Source organism: Oratosquilla oratoria, chromosome 18, assembly GCF_046742065.1.
Source record: "Oratosquilla oratoria isolate Oo_2021 chromosome 18, ASM4674206v1, whole genome shotgun sequence".
NCBI classification, from domain to species: domain Eukaryota; kingdom Metazoa; phylum Arthropoda; class Malacostraca; order Stomatopoda; family Squillidae; genus Oratosquilla; species Oratosquilla oratoria.
In genome coordinates this window covers 18,859,933-18,885,369 of record NC_134794.1, presented here as the reverse complement: position 1 = coordinate 18,885,369, position 25,437 = coordinate 18,859,933, and the positions used below count along the sequence as shown (strand labels likewise).

Here is a 25,437-nt window from a genome sequence, read left to right as displayed (position 1 = left end):
CTCTCAGTGCACACTGCAAACAATCTGATGTTTAGCCAACTGCAAGGGCAACCAATCTTTAAGCCAAAGCAGTTGAAATGAGTGAAATTAATTTGACGCAAGATTTTATTTTTATTTTTATTAAGTAAACATACCTGTACCTATGAAAGCGAGTTACATCAATTATCTTTGGATTTTATAAACTTGGTTGTGACTGTACTGAGTAATCTGACCAGGTCTGCGATGTTGCTATGAGTGATGCTCACTCCTGTCAGTTAACCTAGTATTGTTGAAATAAACAAATAAAATAAAGTATAAAATAAATAAACAAACTAATAAATAAAATGTTATCCCCGCGCCAATTTTAGGAGGCTTCCCAGACGATTTTTTTTTTTTTACTTGGCCTTCTATGAAGATATAAATAATAACTAGATAGTACTTTTTCGTAAGAAATTGATTAACCACTTTAAAAGTTAATAGTTAAATTGGTAATAAATATACAAATAGATAAATATGCCTTGAGTGATATTCCCACGATTTTTCCCCATTTGCATCCTAAACAAAGTTAACGGAAATATGAAAAATATGACAAAAATAAGTTTTAGTTTATTTTTCGCTTCCTATTGGTTCTGCACCATCCATCCTAGTTACAAGAAATATACCTACTAGTTAATTTTACCTTATTCCTTTCCTACGGACATAGCTATTCTTATTGGTCGGGTTGCATCCTCACACCTTTGCTACTGTCGTAGGAAATAAATAAACTTTCGTAGAATAACCGATCCAATATCTCTTGATAAACGAAATTTCTCTTCCTTTCTGTATTAATCAATGACCGTTCTGGAGTTATCAGACCCAGAATGCTACATGTAATGAATATTCTATTTGTAGTGACATGGACACACCTCGGTAAATGTGCAATTGTTCTTTGTGTATGTATGTCAAATAATCTTTTCGGCGGAATGCAATGGGGAGGAAAGCAGACAGGCCGGACACGCGCGCGCGCGCGCACACACACACACACACACACACACACACACACACACACACACACACACACACACACACACACACACACACACACACCTCTCATGGCGCTGTGGTTAGAGCTCTGGCCTGCCACTACGGAGGTCCGGGTTCGATCCTCGCCCGGGGCTGAAATAATATCAGTATCGCAGCGCTGAGGGGTGTTACTCCAACTCTCGTGGGCGGGGAGTTGGGTGTGTGTGTGTGTGCAAGGTCATAGCATTACCCATAGATCGGACCTACGAGCTCTGAGCTCTCTTCCAGGAGGGAAATAGCTGTCGATCACGAGTCCAACACGTGATCCAAAGACCAAGTGAATACACACACACACACACACACACCACGTGATCCAAAGACCAAGGTGAATCACGCACACACACACACACACACACAGAGACGGGACCCCACGAGCATAGCTCCCCTTCCCGTAAAATACAACTAGGTAAATACACACACACACACACACACACACACACACACACACACACACACACACGCACACACTGCCCAATCTATGCACAAGGGGAACAGTAACAGCTTGCAGTGTCTGTGTCGGAAGATATGCCATGTGAGAACGAAGCTACTTTCAGTGTTAGTGATGCTTATCACGCTTATAGAGGCGCAATCTCGGACCTCTAGCATAGAAGGCCGTAATGCAAGATTGTGTGTGTGTGTGTATTTACCTACCTAGTTGTATTTTACGGGAAGGGGAGCTATGCTTGTAGTATCCCGTCTTCATATCTCATGGTGTGTGTGTGTGTGTGTGTGCACTTCATGTATATTGAGGGTGGAGGGGTGTGGAGTGTATTTAGAGATGGAATGGGTGGAAATGATTTTATGCCTTTCCCTTTTTGGCTACCTCCCTTGTAAGGGGGAAAAAAAGCCTTGGTATGTATGTATTATTATAACAGGGATAGTAGAAGCTTTATTGTTCTCAGTATTTATTTTAGTGTGGGGAGTTCAATTGTACAATGAATAAGTGAATTATTAGATAATAAGAAATATAATATATAGTGCGTGGTAGTATCCTTTAAAAGCCGGGAAAGAAGACCCGGTAAGGTAGAATTTTATTTAGGTTTTGATTTGGATGTTTACCAGAGTGCGTTGCCTTCCTCGTCTCTGATTGGATATTTCCAGGGGCGGGGCGCTATTGCCAGAATTACGATTAGTTTAGATTTTTTGTAGTTAATAAAATTATACCAATAATATTATAGATACTTGCACCTCGCATTGTTTGGATACATGGAAATTCAATAACGAGCAAAGGAAGGGATTACGTTGTGTATTTTGTCTCAAAAACGAACTTTGTCTTATTGGTTCGTTCAGTATCCTATATGGTTAGTTTTCGTTCGCCGGCAGTTGACGAGCTTACGTCGAACAAGATAATTTGAAACCCTTCAGTTTCTAGTGATATACAAAGAAGAGACAACCACCAACGCTGTCTCCTGAATATAGGAAGCATTGATCAAGAGGAAGGCAGGGATAAAAAAGAGGTACGTATAGGATAGTACGAGAATCATTTTGACATTTAAGAAGTGAAACGAAGCATTCACTACGGTTGTTTTGGTAACATGACTCACTCAGTCTGGCCTCTCTTCAATACGTGGTATCTCCGAGTTGTTTTAATATTTTTGTGCTCTTGCAATTTTGTAAAGACTGCAAGTGTTTTACTGATTTTTTTTACAGGGTTCAAGTTTACTTGTAATTTCCTTGTAAGCAGTCAGTGGCGGCGCCAGGGGGGGGGGGCTCTAGCCCCCCCCAAAAAAAAAAGTGGCCAGCCCCCCCAACTGAAATGAGCAAATTGAAAATTTAAAACACTCATTGAAATAATTTTATTAAGTGGAATTTTTAATTGCCAGGGCTAAAGATTTGTCAGCCATCAGTGCTAGCCCAACCATTAACCCCCTCCCCTTCTGAAATGAGGATAATATATGTGTATTATCATATTACTATTAGCCCCCCAAAATTTTGCTCAGCCCCCCCTTAGCCTCCCCAACTAAAAATTCCTGGCGCCGCCGCTGTAATCAGTATTTTATATGAAAGGAAACACGCAACGGAATGAATATGGTAACAAGTCAGTGTGTTCGAATATAAGTAGTTCTGTCACACTTTCTTTGAGTAAAGGGAACTAAACGATGAAAGAAGAAATCACACAGTTAGGAGATATTTTAGGTGACTGCACGTCTCCTTTAGTGGAAACAAGATTCACAGGATGGTCTGTCTATCTTGAGTAGAAATCTTTGCCCTTTAAGCCGGGTCCATTCTGGCCTCGTGCAGATCTGGCTGTAGCATGTGGCGGTGTTGAATGCTGAGCTAAGTGTCCGTACTGAGTGGGCATGAGTAAAATAATGCTAGTCTCACAAATGTATTTCTTATCTATATCATTGGATAGCTCCTGTCATTATGGGTATTTTGATCCCCATAAATATGTACCGCAATTTAATAGAAACGTCAGTAACGATTAGGTGATGATAATAATAATAATAAATAAACGTACACGCGCGTACAAACACACACACACATATAATATATATATATATATATTTTTTTTTTTGGGGGGGAGGGGGTGCTGTGAAGAGAAAAACAACCGCCCCTAACCTAAAAACTTGCAAATGTGTTGCCACTACTGGGAGTATGGAAAGCATTATATGTTGTCTGCAGGTAGCTACAATCTTTCGTACTGGCATATTTTTTATTAAGGAAAAATCGGTAAATGTAAAGATATTTGCTCCTATCGTTTTGAGTATTTTGAACTCCATAAATAAGTATTGCAAGTTAGTAATAATGTCTGTAACGATTTTTATTTATTATTTGTTTTATTTTTTATTTCTTATTTCTTATTTATTTTTTGCGGGGCCGCGATGGTGAATTGCACAGCCACACGTAACTAAAAGGATTTACAAAGGATTACAAAGGGGGAGCATGCAGACAGGAGACCTTTTGGTCCATATCTAGGTCGGATGCGAAAAAAAATCATATTAAATGAATGAATAAAAACTATAATAATGTAACAAATGAAATATATAAATAAATGCATAGGTATAGTTAAATAATAAACAAACAGGTAAATATAAAGTAATTGACATATAACTAATAATAAATGAGAATCAGATAAATGATAACAAAACAAAAACAAATTACATAAAATAAATTATAGTAATCTTGCTCAGGTGTTTATCTAAATGATTCTTAAAGCTTCTAACTGAACTACATTGCACTGCCTCTGCAGGAAGTTTATTCCATTCATTAACTACACGGTTGGCGAAGTTGTTTCTACCGACTTCCAAATTGAATCTATTTCCGGACAGTTTGAGACCATTGTTTCTTGTTTGATTCTCATTCAGTGTGAAAATGTTGTCACTTTTGATGTCAATTCCCTCTAGAATTTTAAAGACCTGTATCAAGTCACCTCTGAATCTACGCTTTTTTAGTGAAAACAGATTCATATTTTTGTCACAGTTCAGAATAAGTAACACCTTCTTCGTATCATCAAGGCTCGCAAGCCTTATGTCCATCATTACTCATTTTTTTTATGCAGGGATGCTACTTCAATAACTATAGAATATTATGTGTAACTTCTCGTCCACTCAAAGGGGCGAGCAGAAGTAGCCATGATTGAGCGCGACGGATAGTACCTTCTTCTACAAAGGCTGTTATGGTACTGACTCGATTTGCAATTTTGCATCCCCATCAAACCGAGTCAGTTCAAAACAGCTCAACAGAGCGCCGGTAGTGTTGAAAACCTCTTATTTTCAACAGCACCATAGACACCGCCATTGTCATGGGGCACATATTGGACAGGGCCTTTTTGATAACGTGTCCGAATGCATCTAACAAAGTCGTGTAAACACAGTGCCATATCAAAACACTCAGTGGTAGGGACTTGTTATTTATTTTATTGCATCTTATTTTTATTTTAAAATTTTAGATTAGAAACCTAGAAGTATATCTTATGTTGATAACAATAAACATTAAGCGTAAGGCAGCTGTCAGAGGAACCTAGGTCTTGGTAGGCTATGACGTCAATGTTATTCCTATGGTTATAACCGTTATACAGAGTTATGAACAGAACGAAGTACTTACATGTGCTTCAACACAAGAAAGGCGACAATTTTGTTGATGAGGATTCTTGAACAAATAAAAAAAAATCTATTATCCTTCGCCTGAGATCAAGAAATGGTATCTGATTGGTCAAAGAGTGCTTTAATTGATTTATTACGCTCAGTGAGCAGTCCTGGTACACCTAGAGTTAGCTTTGTACATAATATTCGTGTGAAATATTGTAGACAAGTACAAATCTCTAGAGGGAGGGGTATGGCAATCAAACTTGAAGGAAATTTCAGATATAAAGTTTTATATATATATATATATATATATATATATATATATATATATATATATATATGTAGTTAATGGCAGCATATGAGAGGTAAGGTATTGTTAATAATATTCAGCACTGCTAAAATTACCTTAACATACAAGAAATAAAGTTACAAGCGACACCATGCAGTTGTAGACAATATAGTAAAATGAAAGGTGATTACAATAATGTATTGAACTATTAATGTAACGATAATATATCAAATGTAAATTACAGACGACAAAACTCGTATATACAATTACAATCGGTTTCCACCAAATTGTGGGTTACTTAGAGGAGCATCTAAATGGTCATCATCATTCAAATACATCTACGACAGGTAGTCTGTGGGGGATTAAGGCAGCCATTATGGGGCGTACATAGCAGTAATGCTGAAGGTTGTTAGCATTGGGTAAATCACACAGTTTACAAGATGAATATTGTGGTGCTCCCCTTGTCTCGTTCATTTGCCACACCTAATTGTAGTCGGGCAGATACCACATTATGTCTTCTAACTAGAGATCCACGATGATGACCTTTGTGAGGGCGACAGACAAAGGGATCATAGTGTTAGATTGTGACACCCGAAGGTCGCTCAGCATGTCTGCGACGGACGGAGGGTAGACAGGTGGGCTACGGTACCCATCTTCCGCTTGTAGACAGAGAGGGTATTGGGTGAAGCGTCGGCTGTGGGTAAAAGTTGCCTACAGTCATCCTTTGGGATGAGATCCACCACAGCATCGACAGTTATTCTTTCTTGAAAGGGGACCCGCAAGAAGTGTACGACAATGGAGCGTTCAAGGACCGTCGCTAGTTGATGTAGGATGTAAGTTACTAGGTTTCGGGATTCCGGGATGACAAGGCACGGAGGGCAGATTGCGAGTTCACAGATAATCAGGTCCTTGCTCCCTACACGTAACAATAGTGTCATCCAAAATCCGTGTAGCTCACGGGAGGTTGAGCTAAGACAGTCTGGAACAGCGTTTCCCAAGCTTTTCCGACCATAGCACCCCCTGTTGTCATGTCTAAGCAGTCCAGCACCCCTACCTTGTTATTAGAAGGATAAAAGAATGTGAAATGTACTGTTTGATGATTTATTTTCTTGATTCCTTAGAACTGAAACAAATTGACAATATTGTTTGTGAAAGAAATAAAAACACCCTAGGAAAATAAGATAGCATGGAAAAAGTCAAATATACACTACTAGGTAATCAATGAGACATGTATTAATGTGTGCATCACTTCCCAACACCCCCTGGGAAACGCTAGTCTGGAAGAATGCATCCAATCCAGCTTTACCGAGTCGGTACCATACTGGGTGACAAGACGGCGCAACCCGCGCTTCCGTTTGTCTGCAGTGGTCTGTATAGATCGTTTTAGAGGCCGGGAGGGAAGTGGTCACTTTGCCAATGTATTTCTAAGCTGGTTGTTCCTGTAATATGGTCAGATCTGCCTTGCAGGTTGGTGTATAGGTAACAGCTGGATGCAAGGGAGGAAGGAGAAGTCGACGATGGAGGTTGGGGGTTTGTCTGATAAAACTCTAAGTGATGACGATTATATTCATGGATACCCCATTCTGTAGGAAGCGACGTTCAGTATGCACTCCTGTCAGCTCCTTGGCCAACGATGGGTTAACATTAATAAAATATCGAATGGTGAGATTTGTGGAGAAATTGCAAGGCCTGACCACTGAATCCTGAATATCTAAAGTCTAACAAAATCACACTATCTTTGACGTCGTGTACGACATCTTGATGGCATATTTATGTATATATATTTGATAATCGCCGGGTTCTCTTTGAATGGAGTTTGACATGTTCGGCTCGGGGAACAAAGGCAAGGGAGATAGATTCATCCAGAGGAGGTGTGCTCTGAAGTAACAAGTCGAGGCATAGAGTATTCAAGTGTTCCGTGTAGAAACTACCACGCTTGGTAGTCTTGGTAGCGGGAGATGATGGCTCCCTGTCGTTATTCGAGTCACGTTCTACACGACGCTTGGAGGTAGGGCCGTGGTCCTTATGCTGAGGGTTTGTAAAAACAGTTGCCGCCTTTCGATGTCTGTGGTAGTTGAATTGTGACCAGTGCTCTTGCGATGGATCGTCCTCATCGCTTAATGCAAGGTCGATTTCAATATCGGCGAAAGATATTGAATGGCAGAGCCGTTGCATAACAAACGAAAAACGACAAGCGTTGCGGAGCTCCAACACCACTCCGTTCAAAAACAAAAGCCCGGGTCAAAAAGTGTGGAAAATATAAGACATCTAGCTTCGTTTTACGTCTACCTCTTGTGCAGCCATTATTCTCAAGGTGATCCGAACGCACTCGCACGTCGTGACCTTGCGTGTTTGTTGCCAAGTTTGGGTATGTTTGTGCAATGCAGTAGTTATCGTCTAATTATCGCAACTCTCCTCTCACTCCCACTCCCGTATGTGTGTGTTTACTTAAATTGCCGTATACAGAAATGGAGGAACGCTCATTGAATCCTGTCTATTACGCATCCATTTTTTATCATACCTAGCCGCAAGTTCATGTATAGTTTCAAGTTAATCTATATCCTTGATTTCCAACTACCATATTTAGATTTGAATTCATGTATTGTTCCAGCATCTATCACCTAAGCCATTCCAAGTATTAATGCATCTGTATGGAAATTTGTGTTTAACATATTTTAGACATGTAATCTTCCTTAAATTGTTCTTATGACTTCTTAAAGCCCCCCCCCCTATCCTTAATCAAGAGATCTCTTCTATCAGTGTAACCCATCCCCGTTAGTGACCTGAAGACTGTAATAATATTACCTCTTTTTCTTCTATCTTGCGAAGTTATCATATCCAGTACTTCCAGTCTTTCCTAATATGGTTTAGTCGCCAGGCTGGGGACCGGTTTGGTTGCAGCTTCTTGTATTATCTCGATCTTGCTTGTATATTTTACTGTGTGGGGACCATACCACTGACGCAGATTCGTTTTGGACGGATCAGGGTTTCGATTAGTTTATTATTATTATTATTATTATTATTATTATTATTATTATTATTATCTTCATCCATATAGTGAAAAGCCACTTTAATTTTTCATCAGCAGTCACGTCTCTCCCAATATCCTGCAGATATGTCTGTCAGGTGACAGGTTGTCTTTTATCAACATTCCCAAATCTTTCTCCTTTTTAGCTTTTGTAATGGGTTCATTTCTCAAGGAATTGTTTAGGGATGGTCTTTTGCTGATATTGCCCATTTCCAGCACTTTGTGTTTTTGGCATTGAAATTAATTTAATTTCTCATTCTTGGCTCCATGCAAAAATAATTTAGATATTTTTGCAATGGCCTACAGTCCTCCTCTTTTTTCACTCTTCTCATGATTTTTGTATAATTAACAAATATATTAGCATAGTTTGTACCACTCATATGTGTGTGTATGTGTGAGAGAGAGAGAGATAAAGAAATGTTCTCCATCCAATCCAACATATTTAAATCAACTCATTTTTAACTTTTCTGCATCTGTCTTCTGTGTCGTGCTTCAGACAAGGCTGTCAGTATGTCATTATATATAAAAAATAGTATGTATAATAGATCTACCGTAAATAGGAATATGTCTAACAATTTACATCAAAATATATAATAGCATGTTATAGGTCAGGTTCAAGTTCGGCCTTCCGCAAGTGTAGATAAAGAATATTCTTATTTTCTTCTTTTGACGTAGCAGGTTAAAAATAATTTATCCAGGTTATGGACTAACTACCTTGGGAAATCTCGTCCATAATTAGAATTCCTGAAGTGATAAAAGAGGAAATGGATGCAATACTTCAAAGTTAGAAGAAAGCGTATGGGGACGATGTGGGGTAGCATCCTCTTACAGATTTCTAATGCATTATTGTATTTATTTATTTACTTATTCTTCCTCTTCCTCTGCTTCCCTTTCCTCTTCCTCTTCTTCCTTAACGTCCCTCTCCCCAATGTATAGCTTAAAATAATGAGAGAATAGTTGCGTAATAGTATTTTAACTGATTAAAGTAGTTTCTAGTTAATATTTTTCTTTCGCGCGTTCTCACGATCGCATACTGGTTTCTAGGTGTGTACATTTTTGTTTACAAGTTTTATATGTATTTTTAGTTCCTATCAGCTTATCTGATATACTTTTTATCAAGATTATTTCGTAAAGCTTGGAAACCTTGGGAGTTTCTAGTTTCCCTTCCCCATGGCGTCGGACGACTTGAGTGATGAGTAGGGAGGGAGGGGGAGAGGAGAGGAGAGACGGTAGGGGAGGAGGTGAAAGATCGAGAGGTGACCGTTGGCTTTGCGGATCTCTGCTGCTCCCGAATGTTGCCCACAAGTGTTTGGTAGTCTGATCCCAGTAGAGCTTTTCAATTAGACCAATTATTCTGATTTGCATAACACACATAAGCACTATTAACACGGATTTAGTCGCACTCGTCTGCCGAGGGAGCAGTGTTGTTCTCTTGAAAACAAAATTTGTATACCAACATCGGTTACATCATTCAGTATCCCAGTGACCTTATGGAAACATAATTAAACCGTATTTTGTTTATTATTATTGCTATTTCTGCTGCTTTTTTATCTAGGATTTTATATTTTAATGTAGGGTTCTATTTTGTAATGTTGCTATGGAAGAACTACGATATGTATCACTATTGTCTTAGACCCGAAAAATGTGACTGGGAAAGGGATGACCCATCATTCACAAATTTATTGTGGATGGGTGTGAAATGGGTGTAGGGTGGGTGTATGACTTGATTCAAGATCCACGACCGACTGCCAGTTCCCGGGACCGCAGTCTCAGATAAAGGTAACGGTGTTTATAGGATTTATAAACGAGTTGCGTGTGTGTGCTCTGATGCTTTACTTTATTCGCGTTATTAGACGCAAGGTAGTCGTATCACACTGAGGCAAGACATTCCAATGTTCTGGTGATGTTTGAAAGGAAATATTAACAAAATTGGAACTACAAGAAATAGGATTCATGTATATTTCTTCTTCTTTTTTCCCGGGCGGTACAAGTGCCCATCATACTTTTCATACAGTGGCTCTGGTTGTCGAAATTGTAATGGAGTCCAATTCATTGTTAAGCCTGAGGTAAGATTCCAAGAACACACATTCCCTGCTGGGGTTCGGATTTTACATCTTGCACGTTATCATAATCTAGCATCGGAGTTATGGCCGGGCAAATATTAGATCATAAACAACACCCCCTCCCCCACCCAACCCCGTCTCGTTCAGTCTCCCAAGTCGAGTTCTGTTTTGTACATATATTCTGTTTCTCTTTGTATCTCTGCCTGTGTTTACCCCTCTCTTTCTTCTCAACTTTTATTTCCTTCTCTTATTTTTCTTTTTAAAAAATATACTTGTCTTGCCTAATGTAGCCTTCATGGTATCGTGTACTGTCCCCCATTTTTATGTTTGTCAAGGCCATACGCGGGCTGGTATGAGGCTAACGAAACACAATCACTTCAACTCTTCAAGCCAGGGCTAGGGTAAACCTCTGGCGGGATCTCGTATGGACGCCTAGATCATGCTTTCCCTGTACCAGGATAATTGATTACATATTTTATCCACGGAGCTCAAGGGGCACATAATGGATATAGTGGTGAAGAAGTTAGACCCTCTTAAGTGAGGAGACCGAGCAGTAGTAAGACCAATAGTGCCCACCTTCGGAGTAAACTGTTGACATATCTAGCCTACAAACGTGCTATGATAGGGGTTAATCGGTTTGATATTAAGAACATAAGAATGAAAGAGACTGCAAGAGACCATAAGGCCTATACTAGGCAGTTCCATGTCCATTACCATCCCCATCCATAAAGTTGTCTAGTCTAACCGTTACTTAAAACAGCCGATAGTTTCAGCGATTACTACATGGGTCTATTCCATTCGTTGACCACCGAATTAGTAAACCAGTTCTTGCCTAGTTCCTTCTTAAATCTAAATTTGTCCAATTGTTCATTAGATTGAAGTATATTTTTGCACTTTATGCTGGTACTGAGGTTTGAACTTCAAATGTGTTCTATGCCAAATTTGACACCATAGTTGACTAGTGCACGTCACAGGACACTCGCGTTGTCTTGGTTGGTTGACTTCAGTGCGGCTGCAGGCACAGGTTGGCTATTTGTTGATCCCCTTGACTTTGTAGCCAAGAGTACACATAATTATATTCTTCTGGATTTTGTAAATTCAAGAAAGTTGAAGATTGGTGGTTCCTGGTTCCAGAGATGAGAGCCACACCACACTGTATTGCCACAACATTTGATTCAGGGTAAAAGTGTAATATATGAATGCCGGCTCTTTCATCTGAATCAGTTGCATTTCCTGTTATATAATGCCAAATGCGACATTTTATTCATTGTTGGACAGTCTACAAAGAAGGAAATTCAACCGTGTGACGGGCTGCATACAAGATCTAGATGGTATATTTAGATCTTGACATACAATACGTATTGCAGGGAAGCGTGTAGGTCGATATGCACGAACACAGTTGAGCCGAGACCGGTGTAATCCTTCTTCCTAGGCACAGGGCGCCCCCCAGCGAGATGCAACTGCCTGACAACAACCCGAAGAATAGATAAATTGATAGAGTGAATGTCACAGATTCAAGGTAAACGGAAGTCGATACCATCCAGAGAACACGTCCTCGAGTTCTTGAAAACTAATAAGGTAGCCTCTTATTTGTGATAAGCTAACATTTCCTCTCAGGCAGAATGCACGCAGACACTAATGTTTAGAGGTGTGTGTGTATATATATATTCGGTACCGCTGTGCATATATATATATATATATATATATATATATATATATATATATATATATATATATATATATATATATATATATATATATATATATAATAATGATGTTAAGACGTTCCCAAAAGTTGAAATGGGTGGGAAGAGGTAGGACTGAAATCTTATCAGAGTTTTATTCTTGACTATAAATCCATTCCGACAAGAAATTACATTCTATTTCAGCCGTGCAACTCTGTACATTTGGTAGCACAATTGGAAGGAGGAGGAGGAGGAGGGAAGGAGTCGACAACTACCACCTCCCTCGCGTCACGAGCGTCATGACGCAAAATATATATTTTTAAACCCCTTGTTTAATTTCTTTGGCTTGCTATGTGAAATCTGAATGCACCATCGTGTGCATGAGTTGTTAAGTAGGTGAACACAAGTTTCATTTTACATTTGTTATCATAATTACATAATGAATGAGAATGCAAGAGACCATAAGGCCTACACTAGGCAGTACCATGTCCATTACCATCTGTCACCCCCGTCCATAAAGTTGTCTAACCGTTTCTTAAAACAACTGATAGTTTCAGCGCTCACTACATGGTTACTAAGTCTATTCCATTGGTTGACCACCCTATTAGTAAACCAATTCTTGTCTATTTCCTTTTTAAATCTAAATTTGTCCAAATTAAATACAATACTGCGAGTCCTGTCCTGTTGTCTTGATATGATAACCTTGTGTGCGTCACCCTTGTTAAAGCCTTTGATCCACTTAAACACCTCTATCAGATCACCCCGCATTCTGCGTCTTTCCAGAGTGTAAGATAAGGTGCCTGAGCCTCTCCTCGTAAATTTCTGAGCCCATGTATCATTTTGATCATTCACCTCTGTACTGATTCTAGTGAATTGATGTCCATTCTATAAGACTGAGACCAAAGCTGTACCGCATAGTCAAGGATGGGTCTAACTAACGCAGGGCCCTCACATGGGGAGGGCACATTTAGGGGAGCGGCAATTCTAGCTTGGGCATGCCGCCCACAAGGCTGACAAAATAATCATAATAAAAAAAGGGTCAAAGGAGCCCTGAATATTTTACCGTAATATACGAATTTTACGTTAGAATCAAGAGAATATGAAATATTTTTACCTTGTCCGTTTAAGCAATAGGGACATTAAACACACACACACACACACACACACTTTCAACGAACGGACGGCTTGAAGAACGTTCTGAAGAAAAGTGCCGATTGTGGATACCAACGCAAAGAGAAGTACCTTTTTGTATTTGCAGGGTGGGGGGAAATTGCTCGTGGGGCAGTAGGTAAGTAGGAAAAGAGGAGAAGGGGAGGGATTGCTGGGGAAATGGAAGGAAATGAGGATGTGGAGGACTTGGCCCAGGCAGACGGGCGTAAGGTCAACATGAAACGACCACCGGACCAGCTCAGTGATGACGAAATGGCAAATAAAAATGTAAAGATTAGAAGTATAGAGAGGAGCAATACAGTAGAAAGTGACGAGAATATGTTCCAGGGATTTAAAGAGGGTGGGGGGACACAACCCCCCCCCCCGACTGATAAGACTAGAGGAGAGAGTTGATAAGGTGATCGAGGACTTGGAACGTAAGTTAGGTAATGTAGACTCCATTTTCCAGAGAATTGAAAGGTTGGAACAACTAGAGAAGGCTAACAGAAACTTAACTGAAGAAGTAGAGGACCTAAAAAGACAGTTAGGAAATGTAAAGGAGGAGAATGAGAAATTGAAGAAGAATAGTAATGAAAACAGAGAGAAAATAGCTACAGAAGTTAAAAATTGGAGAATAACTCAAGAAGGGAATAAGGTTTCATTCACTGACATAGTCAAACAGCAATTGAAAGAACATAATGAAGACTCAGTTATTAAAGTGATGAGACAGAAGGAGAATATAGTAAGAGAATTAGCTGACAAAAAGAAATGTATAATTATATTAGGAATGGAAGAGAAACATAACCCAGATAGAACCGCAAGAACCAAGGAGGAAAATGAAAGAGTAAGCAGTTTATTAAAATTAGTCCAGGAAGATGAACCAGAAATTATAAAGGAAATTGAGGAAAAATTCAGACTCGGAAAATATAGTACAGATAAGACCAGACCAATTAAGATTAAATTCAGGTCACAAACAACGGCAGAGAAAATTCTATCCAAGACAGGGAAACTAGCAACAAATGATCAATATAAAAAGGTATGGATAAAAAGAGAAATGAATAAGGAGGAAAGAGAGGCAGAAAAGCAGAAAAGAATTGAAGCTAAGGCAAAAAACGAGGAAAGAACGGAGTCAGAGAAAGAGAGATTCTATTGGAGAGTAGTGAACATGAAAATAAAGCAGTTCGACATACTAAAGAAAAACATAAGGGAAACAGAGAACACAATGGAAGTGGCAGAAAACTAAGAGTGTCTTACACAAATATAGATGGATTGATAACAGGATTGAATGAACTGAATGATTATTTGAAAGAAAAAGAACCGGACATAATGGGAATTGTAGAAACAAAATTAAAAGGCCCACTACCACCCAACAGTGTAGGACATGATACATACAATTATTGGATTAGAAACAGAGAGAAAAAACAAGGGGGTGGAGTTATGTTCCTGACTAAGAAGGATATAAACGTGAAAGGTGTCATATATGGAAAGAATACAGTAGAGATGATTATGATAGAAGTGGAAGACCGAGATAAGAAGAGCAGAAAATTTGTGATCAATTATGTGCCTCCGAAAACAGCCTCATGGGAAGAGAGTGAACATAAAAGTATGTTAGAGGACACAAAGATAGCATTAATTAAAATAATGGAAGATGGAGGAAGAATAGTTATGATGGGCGACTTTAATTGCAAAGAAATCTGCTGGGAAGAAATGACAGTAAAGAGTGGTGATGACTCATGGGGAAATGCTCTACTTGAGATGATTACTGACCATTCAATGACACAATGGATACAAGAGAACACTAGGTATAGAAATGAAGAAGAACCATCGAGGCTAGACTTAATAATTACATCTGAACCTAGAATAGTGGACAAGATTGAATATAAAACACCAATAGGTAAAAGTGACCACATATTGATTGAACTGGAACTTAATGAAGAAAAATATATGAAAAGAAATGAACAATATAGAAAAGGAAGAATGATGTATGAAAAAACAAACTTTGATAAAATAAGAGAATTCTTCCAACAAGAAAACTGGGAAGAAATATACAAAGAAGAAACATCAGTGGAAGAGAAATGGAATATTTTGACAAAAATTTACAAAAAAGGAGTGGAAAAGTATGTCCCAAGACAAAAACAAGAAAAAGAATATGTAAAATGCTGGTACAACAAAAGTTGTAGGGAGTTAAAAGACAAAAGAGACAAAGCCTGGACCAGATGGAAAAAAGACAGAAGACCTGAAAAATGGAAAATATATACTGGTTATAGAAATGAATATGTACTAAAGTGCAGAGAGGAAAAAAGAAAATATGAAAAAGATGTTATAGAAAAGTGTAAAGATCAACCAAAACTATTCTACAGATTTGTAAACAATAAACTGAAAAACAAACAAGACTTGGAGAAATTAAGACAAGGAGGAGTTGAATACACTGAGGAAATGGAAATGGCAGAAATTATGAACAAACATTTTAAATCAGTGTTTACAAGGGAAAATATACAACCTGAAGAGATTGAGTGGAAGGAAAAAGTCCCCCCTATGGAAGAAATAGAAGTAACAAAGAATGAAATATTGACACACTTGGGTAATTTTGATGTTAGAAAATCGCATGGGCCAGATGAAATAGCAAACTGGATTCTGAAAGAATGCAGGAATGAACTGGCAGACAAAATACATAGCATAATAAGCAGTTCCTTAAAAGAAGGAAAAGTTCCAGAAGATTGGAAAAAAGCAAATATAGTACCTATATATAAAGGAGGAAATAAAGAAGAACCTACCAACTATAGACCAGTCTCTCTAACAAGTACAATAGCAAAAATATGTGAAAGAATTATCAAAAGTAGATGGGTAAAATACTTGGAAAAAAACAACGTACTAAATCCAAGGCAATTTGGATTCAGACAAGGACGATCATGCGTCACCAATTTAATATGTTTCTATTCAAGGCTAATAGATATAATACAAGAAAGAGATGGATGGGCTGATTGTGCATTTCTAGACCTAAAAAAAGCTTTTGACAAAGTACCACATAAGAAGTTGCTTAAGAAATTAGAATATGAAGGAGGAATACAAGGTAAATTGCTAAATTGGATGGAAGACTTTTTGCAAGAAAGAAAAATGAGAGTAGTGATAAGAGATCAGCACTCAAAATGGAATGAAGTAATAAGCGGTGTCCCGCAGGGAACAGTTCTGGCCCCAATAATGTTTGCTATATATATTAATGATATGGATGAAGGAATTGAAAGCTATATGAGCTTCTTTGCAGATGATGCAAAATTACTGAAAAGAGTGAAAACTGAAGAAGATTGTGAATCACTACAGAGAGATCTAAATAAAGTACAAGAATGGAGTAGGAAGTGGGAGATGGAGTTCAATACAAAAAAGTGTAGTATAATGGAATTTGGAAAAAGCAAAAACAGAATAACAGGATCATATAATTTGGGAGAAGAAGGAATAAAAAAAGTAGAAAATGAGAAGGACCTGGGAGTCATTGTTATGAATAATATGTCACCTGAGAAACATATAAATAAGATTTTTGGAGAAACTTATAATTTAATAAGAACAATCAAAGTGGCATTTACATACCTGGATGAAGAAATGGTGAGGAAAATCCTAATCACCCTGATAAGACCAAGATTGGAATATGCAGCAACGATATGGTCACCAAGTACAAAAAAATGTATAAAAAAACTTGAAAGAATACAAAGAGCAATTACAAAACTGGCACCAACACTCTCAAAACTATCATATGAAGAGAGACTACAAAAACTTAAACTACAGACACTAGAGCAAAGAAGAGAGAGAGGAGATTTGATAGCTATTTACAGAATCATGAAAGGCATAGAAATTACTGATAGAGAGAATCTGATAAAATGGGATGACAGAAATACAAGAGGACACGGAAAGAAAATAAAAAAAGACAGCTATAGAAGAGATTTTAAAAAGAACAGCTTTCCTCACAGAGCAATAGACAGTTGGAACAAGTTAGATGAGAAAGTGGTGTGTGCAAAAACAATACATGAATTTAAAAATAGTTTAGATAAAATGAGATATGAAGACGGGACCCCACGAGCATAGCTCCCCTTCCCGTAAAATACAACTAGGTACAACTAGGTAAATACACATATATATATATATATATATATATATATATATATATATATATATATATATATATATATATATATATATGTATATATTTTTAATCCATTTAATTATTTCACAAACCAATTGCTAAAACAGGCTGTAAGGGATGATGGAGATGGGAAGTTGTGATGGGGGTGGGGGAGGGGAGGGGCGTCAATGAAAACTTTGCCCCGGGCGTCGCTTAGGCATGTGCGGTAAGCACTCTGAACTAACACTAGATAAAGTTTGATAATTACCTCTGCTCTTCTATTCGTAACCGTAACAGCAATGAAATCTAATGCTCTGTTAGCTATATTCCTGGCGCCAATGCACTGTTTCCTGGATTTAAGGTCAGGACTCACTAGAACTCCCAAGTCTCTCTCGCACTTGGTTTTCTCTAAAATCGTGTTATCTAAGCTATATCTATGTAAAGGTCTGTCAGTATACTCTTCCTTTACAATCTTTTGTATCTTTGATTTGGCGGCATGTAGACTTAACCAACAAAATACCAGCTGCCTTTCCACCTAGTAAAAAAAAAAAAAATAATGATCTATATAACATTTTTTTTTTTATTACAGTGGTGGTATTCAAGTCAAAAGGCATGTACCCACTCCCACCCATTCCACTTCCATCCACCACCCTTTCCTCCCTCTCATCTTAGCTCCTTATGGATGATGGGTCATCCATATATCCCACCCACTGCCCTGGGTCAGAAACAGTGCAGCAAGACTCAGTAATGATAATAATGGGTGCTACTAGATTGTGGTCTACCACAGTATCAGTAGCCTATGCAGTGAAATGACCTTCTCATGGTATAATTCTAACCTGAGTATTTCTAACTGGTCAATATTGGGTTAGGTTTTGTTGGGCTAGGTTAAGTGAGGTTTGGTTGGGTTGGGCTATGTTAAGTTAGTCTGGGTACGATTAAGTAAGGTTTGGTTGAGTTAGGTTGAACTAGGTTAAGTTAGGTTAGATTAGATTAAAAGTGCAGGTAGACTGCACGCTAAAGTGTAAATGACCTGGTAGACCACATGCTAAATTAGACATAATAATGATGATGATAGTAATAATGAGAACAGTAATGACAATATTAATGATGGTAATAATAATAATACATATACCAAAGGCTTTTTGTTGGTGATAAACCATAATAATGACAATATTACTGGTGACAAATAATGACTATGGCAATGACAACAACAACAACTTCGACATTTCCTTGTTTCAGTGCCATGTCTCACATCGACTTTTACTACACGGAACGGTGCCCCTCCTGCCGGTCTGTGATGCTGGTTGCTAAAGCTCTCGGTCTCGACTTCAACAAGAAGAGGCTGAACCTCAAGGATGGCGAGCATCTCAAGCCAGAGTTCATGGCCATCAACCCTCAGCACTGTGTCCCAACACTTGTGGATGGCCCACTAACAATCTGGGAAAGGTTAAACATTACAACAACTCTTTTCTTTATTGCGTGTGTGAGAGAGGGAGGTTAATCAGTGGTAGATAGGTTGACAAAACTTGTTACAGAACATACTTTCACATACATACACACATTTCTCACAGACAGTTCTGGCAAACCAAGAACCTAATGTGGTTTCTAGCTGACTCTCATTGCCAGTACACAAACCAATTGCCAAGCTAAATAGAGAAGAGTTTATCTAAGTCAGGTTCTTAACCTTTCTCCAACCCAATAGTCAGGTCTAGGTGGTTTAGCAATCCCTATACATCTGGATACAAGGACTACAGCTGCTATACTACTACAAGGAACAAACTCCGCCATGACCACCATGTAACACTGAAGATGGTAAAACACAGGGCAGTTGGGGGAGGGCAACACCAAGAACACCACCAACATTACCAACAACAGTAAGGAAAGATCTTTATCAACCTGATGCACACGGTATTAATAATACACTTAGATAATATCAGTAAACACTGGCCAGGCTCTTTGGTACCTAAGTGCAGGTAGGGGTTCAGCAATATCTAATTATACTAATGGGCTGTGTAGAGCTGGGTAATGATATAGCTCTGGGTGAACAATATGTAAAAAAAATCTTTAAATAGAGGGATGTCAAAAATATCCCAAGGTGTTCTTATAAATATGTGAATCTAGTTCTATGGCTTATTCAATGTAAAGATTGTGTGTGCCCTGCTGTCACACTGTTGACACCCCTAGGTCCCATCTTTCTTTTGTGCTATTTCAATTCAGGAAAAAGTTTCAAACTTCTGATTCTGAAATTTGATTAAAAACAGTATCAATTAAAATAAGACATTATTATAAGATTGTTTGTGTAAGAGCTCAATGGAAGATGTATTCACATTTTCAGAGATGGTGAGTTGTGTATCAATGAGGTATGTTACAACAATTATATGCACAGTATTAAGGATGTTAGCAATAGTGAAGTGTGTCCATGCACAATATCACAATTGTCAGAACTGAGATAGTACATTCAACAAGAATTTTCAATGCTTCATGGAACACCACAAGAAAATGATCTTTTAATACTTATTGGCATTGTTTTTATATATTAACAAGGCTCCAGGTCTTCAAGACTGACAGTTTTCAGGTAACACATCAGTCCAACACACAAAAGATCCCAGGCAGTACCATACACATATCAACAATATAAATACAGTCTGGGGTATTGGCTGCTTGTTATTGTGGCAAAGTAGCATGCAGTTGATACTTTAGGGTCTATATGGGGCGCCCCTAAGGACCAGAGCCACACATCATTTTGTCTATGATAGAGGACAACTCTTCATAGAGAAATGATGACACTTTTATACTACGACTGTCCCTCCGTTATGCTGTCCCCCAACACCTTGCTGCTGTCCTGTACCATTTCTCTGAGTATTCATTTTCTGCTGTGGGGGAATTCCCTGTGGTGGGGGAAAAGAATACTGCCACCAAGTATTTCCACTTGGATCGTAAGAGGCGAGAAGAAAGGGACGGGGAGTGGGACTAGGCATCCTTCTCCTTGTAGCCCCACAGGGGACATTCCTAAAAGAAAAAGTAAAGGCATAGGAGGGTCTGGGAGTTTTCGGAACAGCACCCTAAGCTTTAGGTCTTTTAATGTGCATGGATGTGGTACAGATGAGAGTAAAAGGGAAGAGATAGGTAGTATGTTTGTGAGAAGAAAGATGGATGTGTTGGCTTTGAGTGAAACTAAGTTGAAAGGGAAGGGTGATTGTAAGTTTGGGAGTGTAAGTGGGAGGTTATCAGGAGTGAAGAGAGGGCAAGGGAGGGAAGGGGTGGCTATTCTAGTAAGTGAAGAGATAGGTAAATGTGTAGTGGAGTGGAAGGAGGTTTCCTCAAGGATAATGTGGGTGAAGGTGAAACTGGGAAAGGAGATGTGGGTCTTTGTAAGTGCATATGGGCCTGGCAGTGAGAAGAGTGTAGAAGAAAGGGAAGCCTTTTGGATAGATTTAAATGAGTGCATAGAGGATTTAGGGAGAAATGTCAATGTAATAGTACTGGGAGACCTTAATGCTAGGGTAGGAAATGGTCCAATTGATGGAGTGGTTGGGAAATGTGGAGTTCCAGGAAAGAATCATAGTGGAGAGTTGATGGTGATGTGTCTAGAGAGTTGATGATAGCAAATACAGTGTTTTGGAAGAAAGTCAAGCATAAGTACACATGGGAGAGGGTGGTGGAGGGAAGGGTGGTAGATAGAGCGCTAATGGATTATGTAGTGGTAAATAGGAGTATGATAGGAAGAGTTAAGGATGTACATGTGCTAAGGGGAGAGGGTGGGGGAATATCAGATAATTTTTTGGTGGAAGGTAAGTTGAGAGTGGAGGATAGATGGAGAAAGAGGAAAGGGACAAAAGGTAGGGAGGTTCTTAGAGTGAACTCTTTGAATGAAAAGGAGAAGGAGTATGAAAAGAAGCTGAAGGAGGAGTGGGAGGGAGTAAAGGATAGAGTAGAGCTGGGTGTGGAGGAGGAATGGGGATGGTTCAAGGAGGGAGTCATAAAGTGTGCAAGGATGGTGTGTGGAACAAGAAGGACAGGAGGAAATAGAAGAAAGGATAGTGAATGGTGGGATGAGGAAACAAAGAAGGTTGTAGAAGAGAAGAAGCGAGCTTTCACAGATTGGTTACAAAATAGGACGAGGGAGTCATATGAGAGGTACAAAGAAAAGAAAAGAGAAGTAAAGCAAAAGGTACAGAAGGCAAAGGAGAGAGCAGATGTGAAGTGGGGTAAGAGTATGACAGAAAATTTTGAAAGTAATAAAAAGATGTTTTGGAAAGAAATTAAGAGAGGAAGAGGAGGCGAATCAAGTAGAGAAGAAAAGGTAAAAGGTGCAGATGGATAGATGATAATGGAAGAGAAGGCAGTAAGGGGAAGATGGGCAGAATATTTTAGGGAGTTGCTAAATGTGAAGGAAGATAGGGAGGGAAAGATAGTTGCAGTGGGAAATGCGAAGAAAATGAGAGTGATGAGTGAGGAGAATGGAGGAGAAATAAGGAAGGATGAGGTGAAGGCAGTTGTTAAGATGATGAAAGCAGGTAAGGCACCTGGTCTGGATGGATGCCATGCAGAATGTCTGAAAAAGGGAGGTACAGTGATGGTGGACTGGTTGGTGAGGTTATTTGATGTTTGCTGGAGAGAGGGTAGAGTGCCGGAGGACTGGAGGAGTGCCTGTATAGTTCCTCTTTACAAGGGAAAAGGGGACAAGTGTGAATGTAGTAGTTTCAGAGGGATTAGCTTGTTGAGTGTAGTTGGGAAGGCTTATGGGAGGATCTTGATTGAGAGGATTAGGAGAGGAACAGAAGGAGTAATTGGTGAGGAACAGTGTGGATTTAGGACAGGTAGAGGTTGTGTAGATCAGATCTTTGTGGTAAGACAGATATGTGAGAAACCTATAGGAAAGGGGAAGGATGTTCTTTGGGCTTTTATGGATCTGGAAAAGGCTTATGATAGGGTAGACAGAAAGGCACTGTGGGAGGTTATGCAGATATATGGGATAGGAGGAAAGCTTCTGGGAGCTGTCAAGAGTTTTTATGAGAGTAGTAGAGCTTGTGTCAGGATTAGGAATGGAGAGAGTGAGTGGTTCGAGGTAAAGGTGGGACTTTGTCAAGGATGCGTTATGTCGTCCTGGCTGTTCAACTTGTACATGGATGGGGTGGTGCAAGAGGTAAATGCAAGGGTAGTGGGTCAGGGATTGGAGATGGTTAAAGAAAATGGAGAAAAGTGGGAGGTGAGCCAGCTGTTGTTAGCGGATGTCACTGCGTTTGTGCCAGGATCGGAGGAGGGATTGAGGAAGTTGGTGGCAGAGTTTGGGAGAGTATGTGATAGAAGAAAGCTAAAGATAAATGTGGGTAAAAGTAAGGTGATGAGATGTACAAGGGGTGAAAGTGGCAGTAGACTGGAAGTGAGCATTAAGGGAGAGCGACTGGAGGAAGTGGATAGTTTTAGATACTTGGGTGCAAATGTGGCAGGAAAAGGTGGAGTGAAGGTGGAGGTAGAATGTAGATTGAGAGAAGCGAGTAAATGCCTTGGTGGATTGAAGAGTGTAATGAGGAATAGACATTTGGGAATGGATGCTATGAGGAGACTGTATGAAGGAGTGATTGTGCCAACAGCACTGTATGGGGCAGAAACATGGAACATAAGAGAAGAAGAGAGAAAGAGTTTGAATGTGTTTGAGATGAAGTGTCTGAGAAGTATGATGGGGGTTACTAGGCTAGATAGAGTGAGAAATGAGGAGGTGAGGAGGAGAACAGGGGTAGAAAAGGAGTTGGGAGACAGGGTTGATAAAAGTACTGGGATGATTTGGACACATGGAAAGAATGAGTGAAGAAAGACTAGTAAAAGAGGTATGGAAGGCAGATGTGGATGGAGTGAACATGAGGGGACGTCCTAGGATGAGGTGGCTGGATGGGGTGAAGGGGGCTTTGGGGAAGAGGGGAATTTCTGTTGAGAAAGGACGGGAGAGGACAGAAGACAGGGGTGAATGGAGAATGGTTGTATATGGATGATGTTGTGATTGCATGAGGTGGAATGGGCGGGTGGATGGGGGGGTGAGGTAGTATGTGTGAGCAAAATTTGACGCAGCCCGAAGGGATTTCTCCCCGTCTTCTCCTTTTATGCAATGGGGGGACGGAGAGGGGGGGTCGCCGATTTAATGAAGCGGCCTTGCTGTGTATGTGCTGTGTCTTGCGACACTGCTTCTGACCCAGGGCAGTGGACAAGGTGCAGGGATGACCCGTCATCCAGGAGGTGCTCAGATGAGAGGGAGGGTGGAGGGGTGTGGAGTGTATTCAGGGATGGAATGGGTGGAAATGATTTTATGCCTTTCCCTTTTTGGCTACCTCCCTTGTAAGGGGAAAAAAGCCTTGGTATATGTATGTATGTATGTTTTTAGTTACAATTAGAATCTGTTAAACTGAGAAACCTATTGATTCCCACTGTATTTTCTTCCCTCGAAAACTGGAATGTTTGGGAGGTAATAAATTCATGTTGTAAAACTCCTGTAGTCATACCTTCATTTGTTAATGTCGATTTGAATCGACTGTTTCCAATGTAGTCGTCTTCACACGTACGGCGCGAACCCCACATGTACATCAACCTCGGTCGCTATCTCGCCCTCGCAGTAGTCCCTCGTTCACTTGTAGTTTGTACTCTCGTAATCAGCACGTACTGCGTAGTCCTGTAGTTCGATGGACCCGTACACTCGTAACCGTATTTTGCACTAATTCTAATCCCCAATCTCTTCGTTAATAGCGTTGCGTTTCGTCCCTAGACACCCTCTGTGTGCCCTGCTGTCACACTGTTGACGCCCCGAAGTCCCGTCTTTCGTGCTTTTACTTTCGTTTAGTACGTCCATCACTTTCTACTTTCCTTTCACTACTGTCTTTGCGACGTACGATTGTCACTCACAATTTTAGTCGGTAGGCCCCATGGCTCCAATTGTCCACTGTTAAATTTCTTTTCCTTCAGTTATAGTCTTCAATCAAGATTAATTATACTTGTGACGATTTTTTTTCTTTAAATTATTACAACTTGCTTTTGTCAGTTACACTCTAGGGATCCTGTCCAGAACACTCAGTTTAGGTCCCAGGTCAGCTCTGCAGTGACGTCATGATTTCTTTAGTCCAATGATCTACAAAGGATTACAAATGCGGAACATGCCGACAGGAGACCTTTTGGTCCATATCTAGGTCGGATGCGAAAAAAATCATAATAAAATAATAAATAAAAACTATAATAATGTAAATAACAAATAAAATACATAAATAAATGCATAGGTATAGTTAAATAATAAACAAACAGGTAAATAGTAAAGAATAATAAATTGACATATGAAAATCAAACAGACAAATGATAACAAAACAAAAACAAATAATATAAAATAAATTATAATCATTACAGCATCTTGCTTAGGTGTTTATCTAAATGATTCTTAAAGCTTCGAACTGAACTACATTGCACTACCTGTGCAGGAAGTTTATTCCATTCATTAACTACACGGTTGGCAAAATTGTTTCTACCTACTTCCAAATTGATCTTTAACTTTTTATTTAACCTCCTCCAAGGGCGTGGTCTTACAACCGTGAACCAATTGAATTTTCTCCTTCGCACTTTCTCCAGTCAGATCCGCCTTTACAAGTCCGTATGCAATATTGTTTACTCAAGCAGTCTCGAATTCACTGCACACTGACTTTGGTTACATCATCAAAAGCAAAACCGACATACAACAATGAAATCGGGTCCCCAAGCACATGTTTATAAACATAACGCTGAGAGCGAAGATGTACAATTAACTGTTGTTTACCAAACAGCCGATCCAATAAAACTGAAACTCGCTATCTACCCCTCTTTCTACCTCACTTGTCTACTTATATCTACGAGCCTCTTACAATGTGTATCTTTTAAGTGTGAAGGAGCGAGAAAGATGATCTTAACGCTATGCATTCAATCTACTAAACATTTTAGGTATCTACGTTTTTTTTTTTTTCCTAAGTTGCTTTGTGTGGCTTCTTTGTGTTATTTTGCTCCAACTACCGTTCGTTGATTCTAGCTTTGTAAATA

At 39.3% G+C, this 25,437-nt stretch overlaps 1 protein-coding gene across 1 annotated transcript in view; it reads left to right on the top strand.

Annotated features, from left to right (window-relative positions):
* Window positions 1–2,340: 2,340 nt before the first annotated feature.
* Window positions 2,341–25,437, top strand: part of LOC143035105 (glutathione S-transferase 1-1-like) — a 36,855-nt gene continuing 13,758 nt past the window's right edge. Inside the window, exons 1-2 of the mRNA XM_076201670.1 lie at window positions 2,341–2,498; window positions 18,634–18,840. Of these exons, the coding sequence (XP_076057785.1) occupies window positions 18,638–18,840 (203 nt within the window). The 5' untranslated portion in view covers window positions 2,341–2,498; window positions 18,634–18,637. The remainder of the gene's footprint in view (window positions 2,499–18,633; window positions 18,841–25,437) is intronic.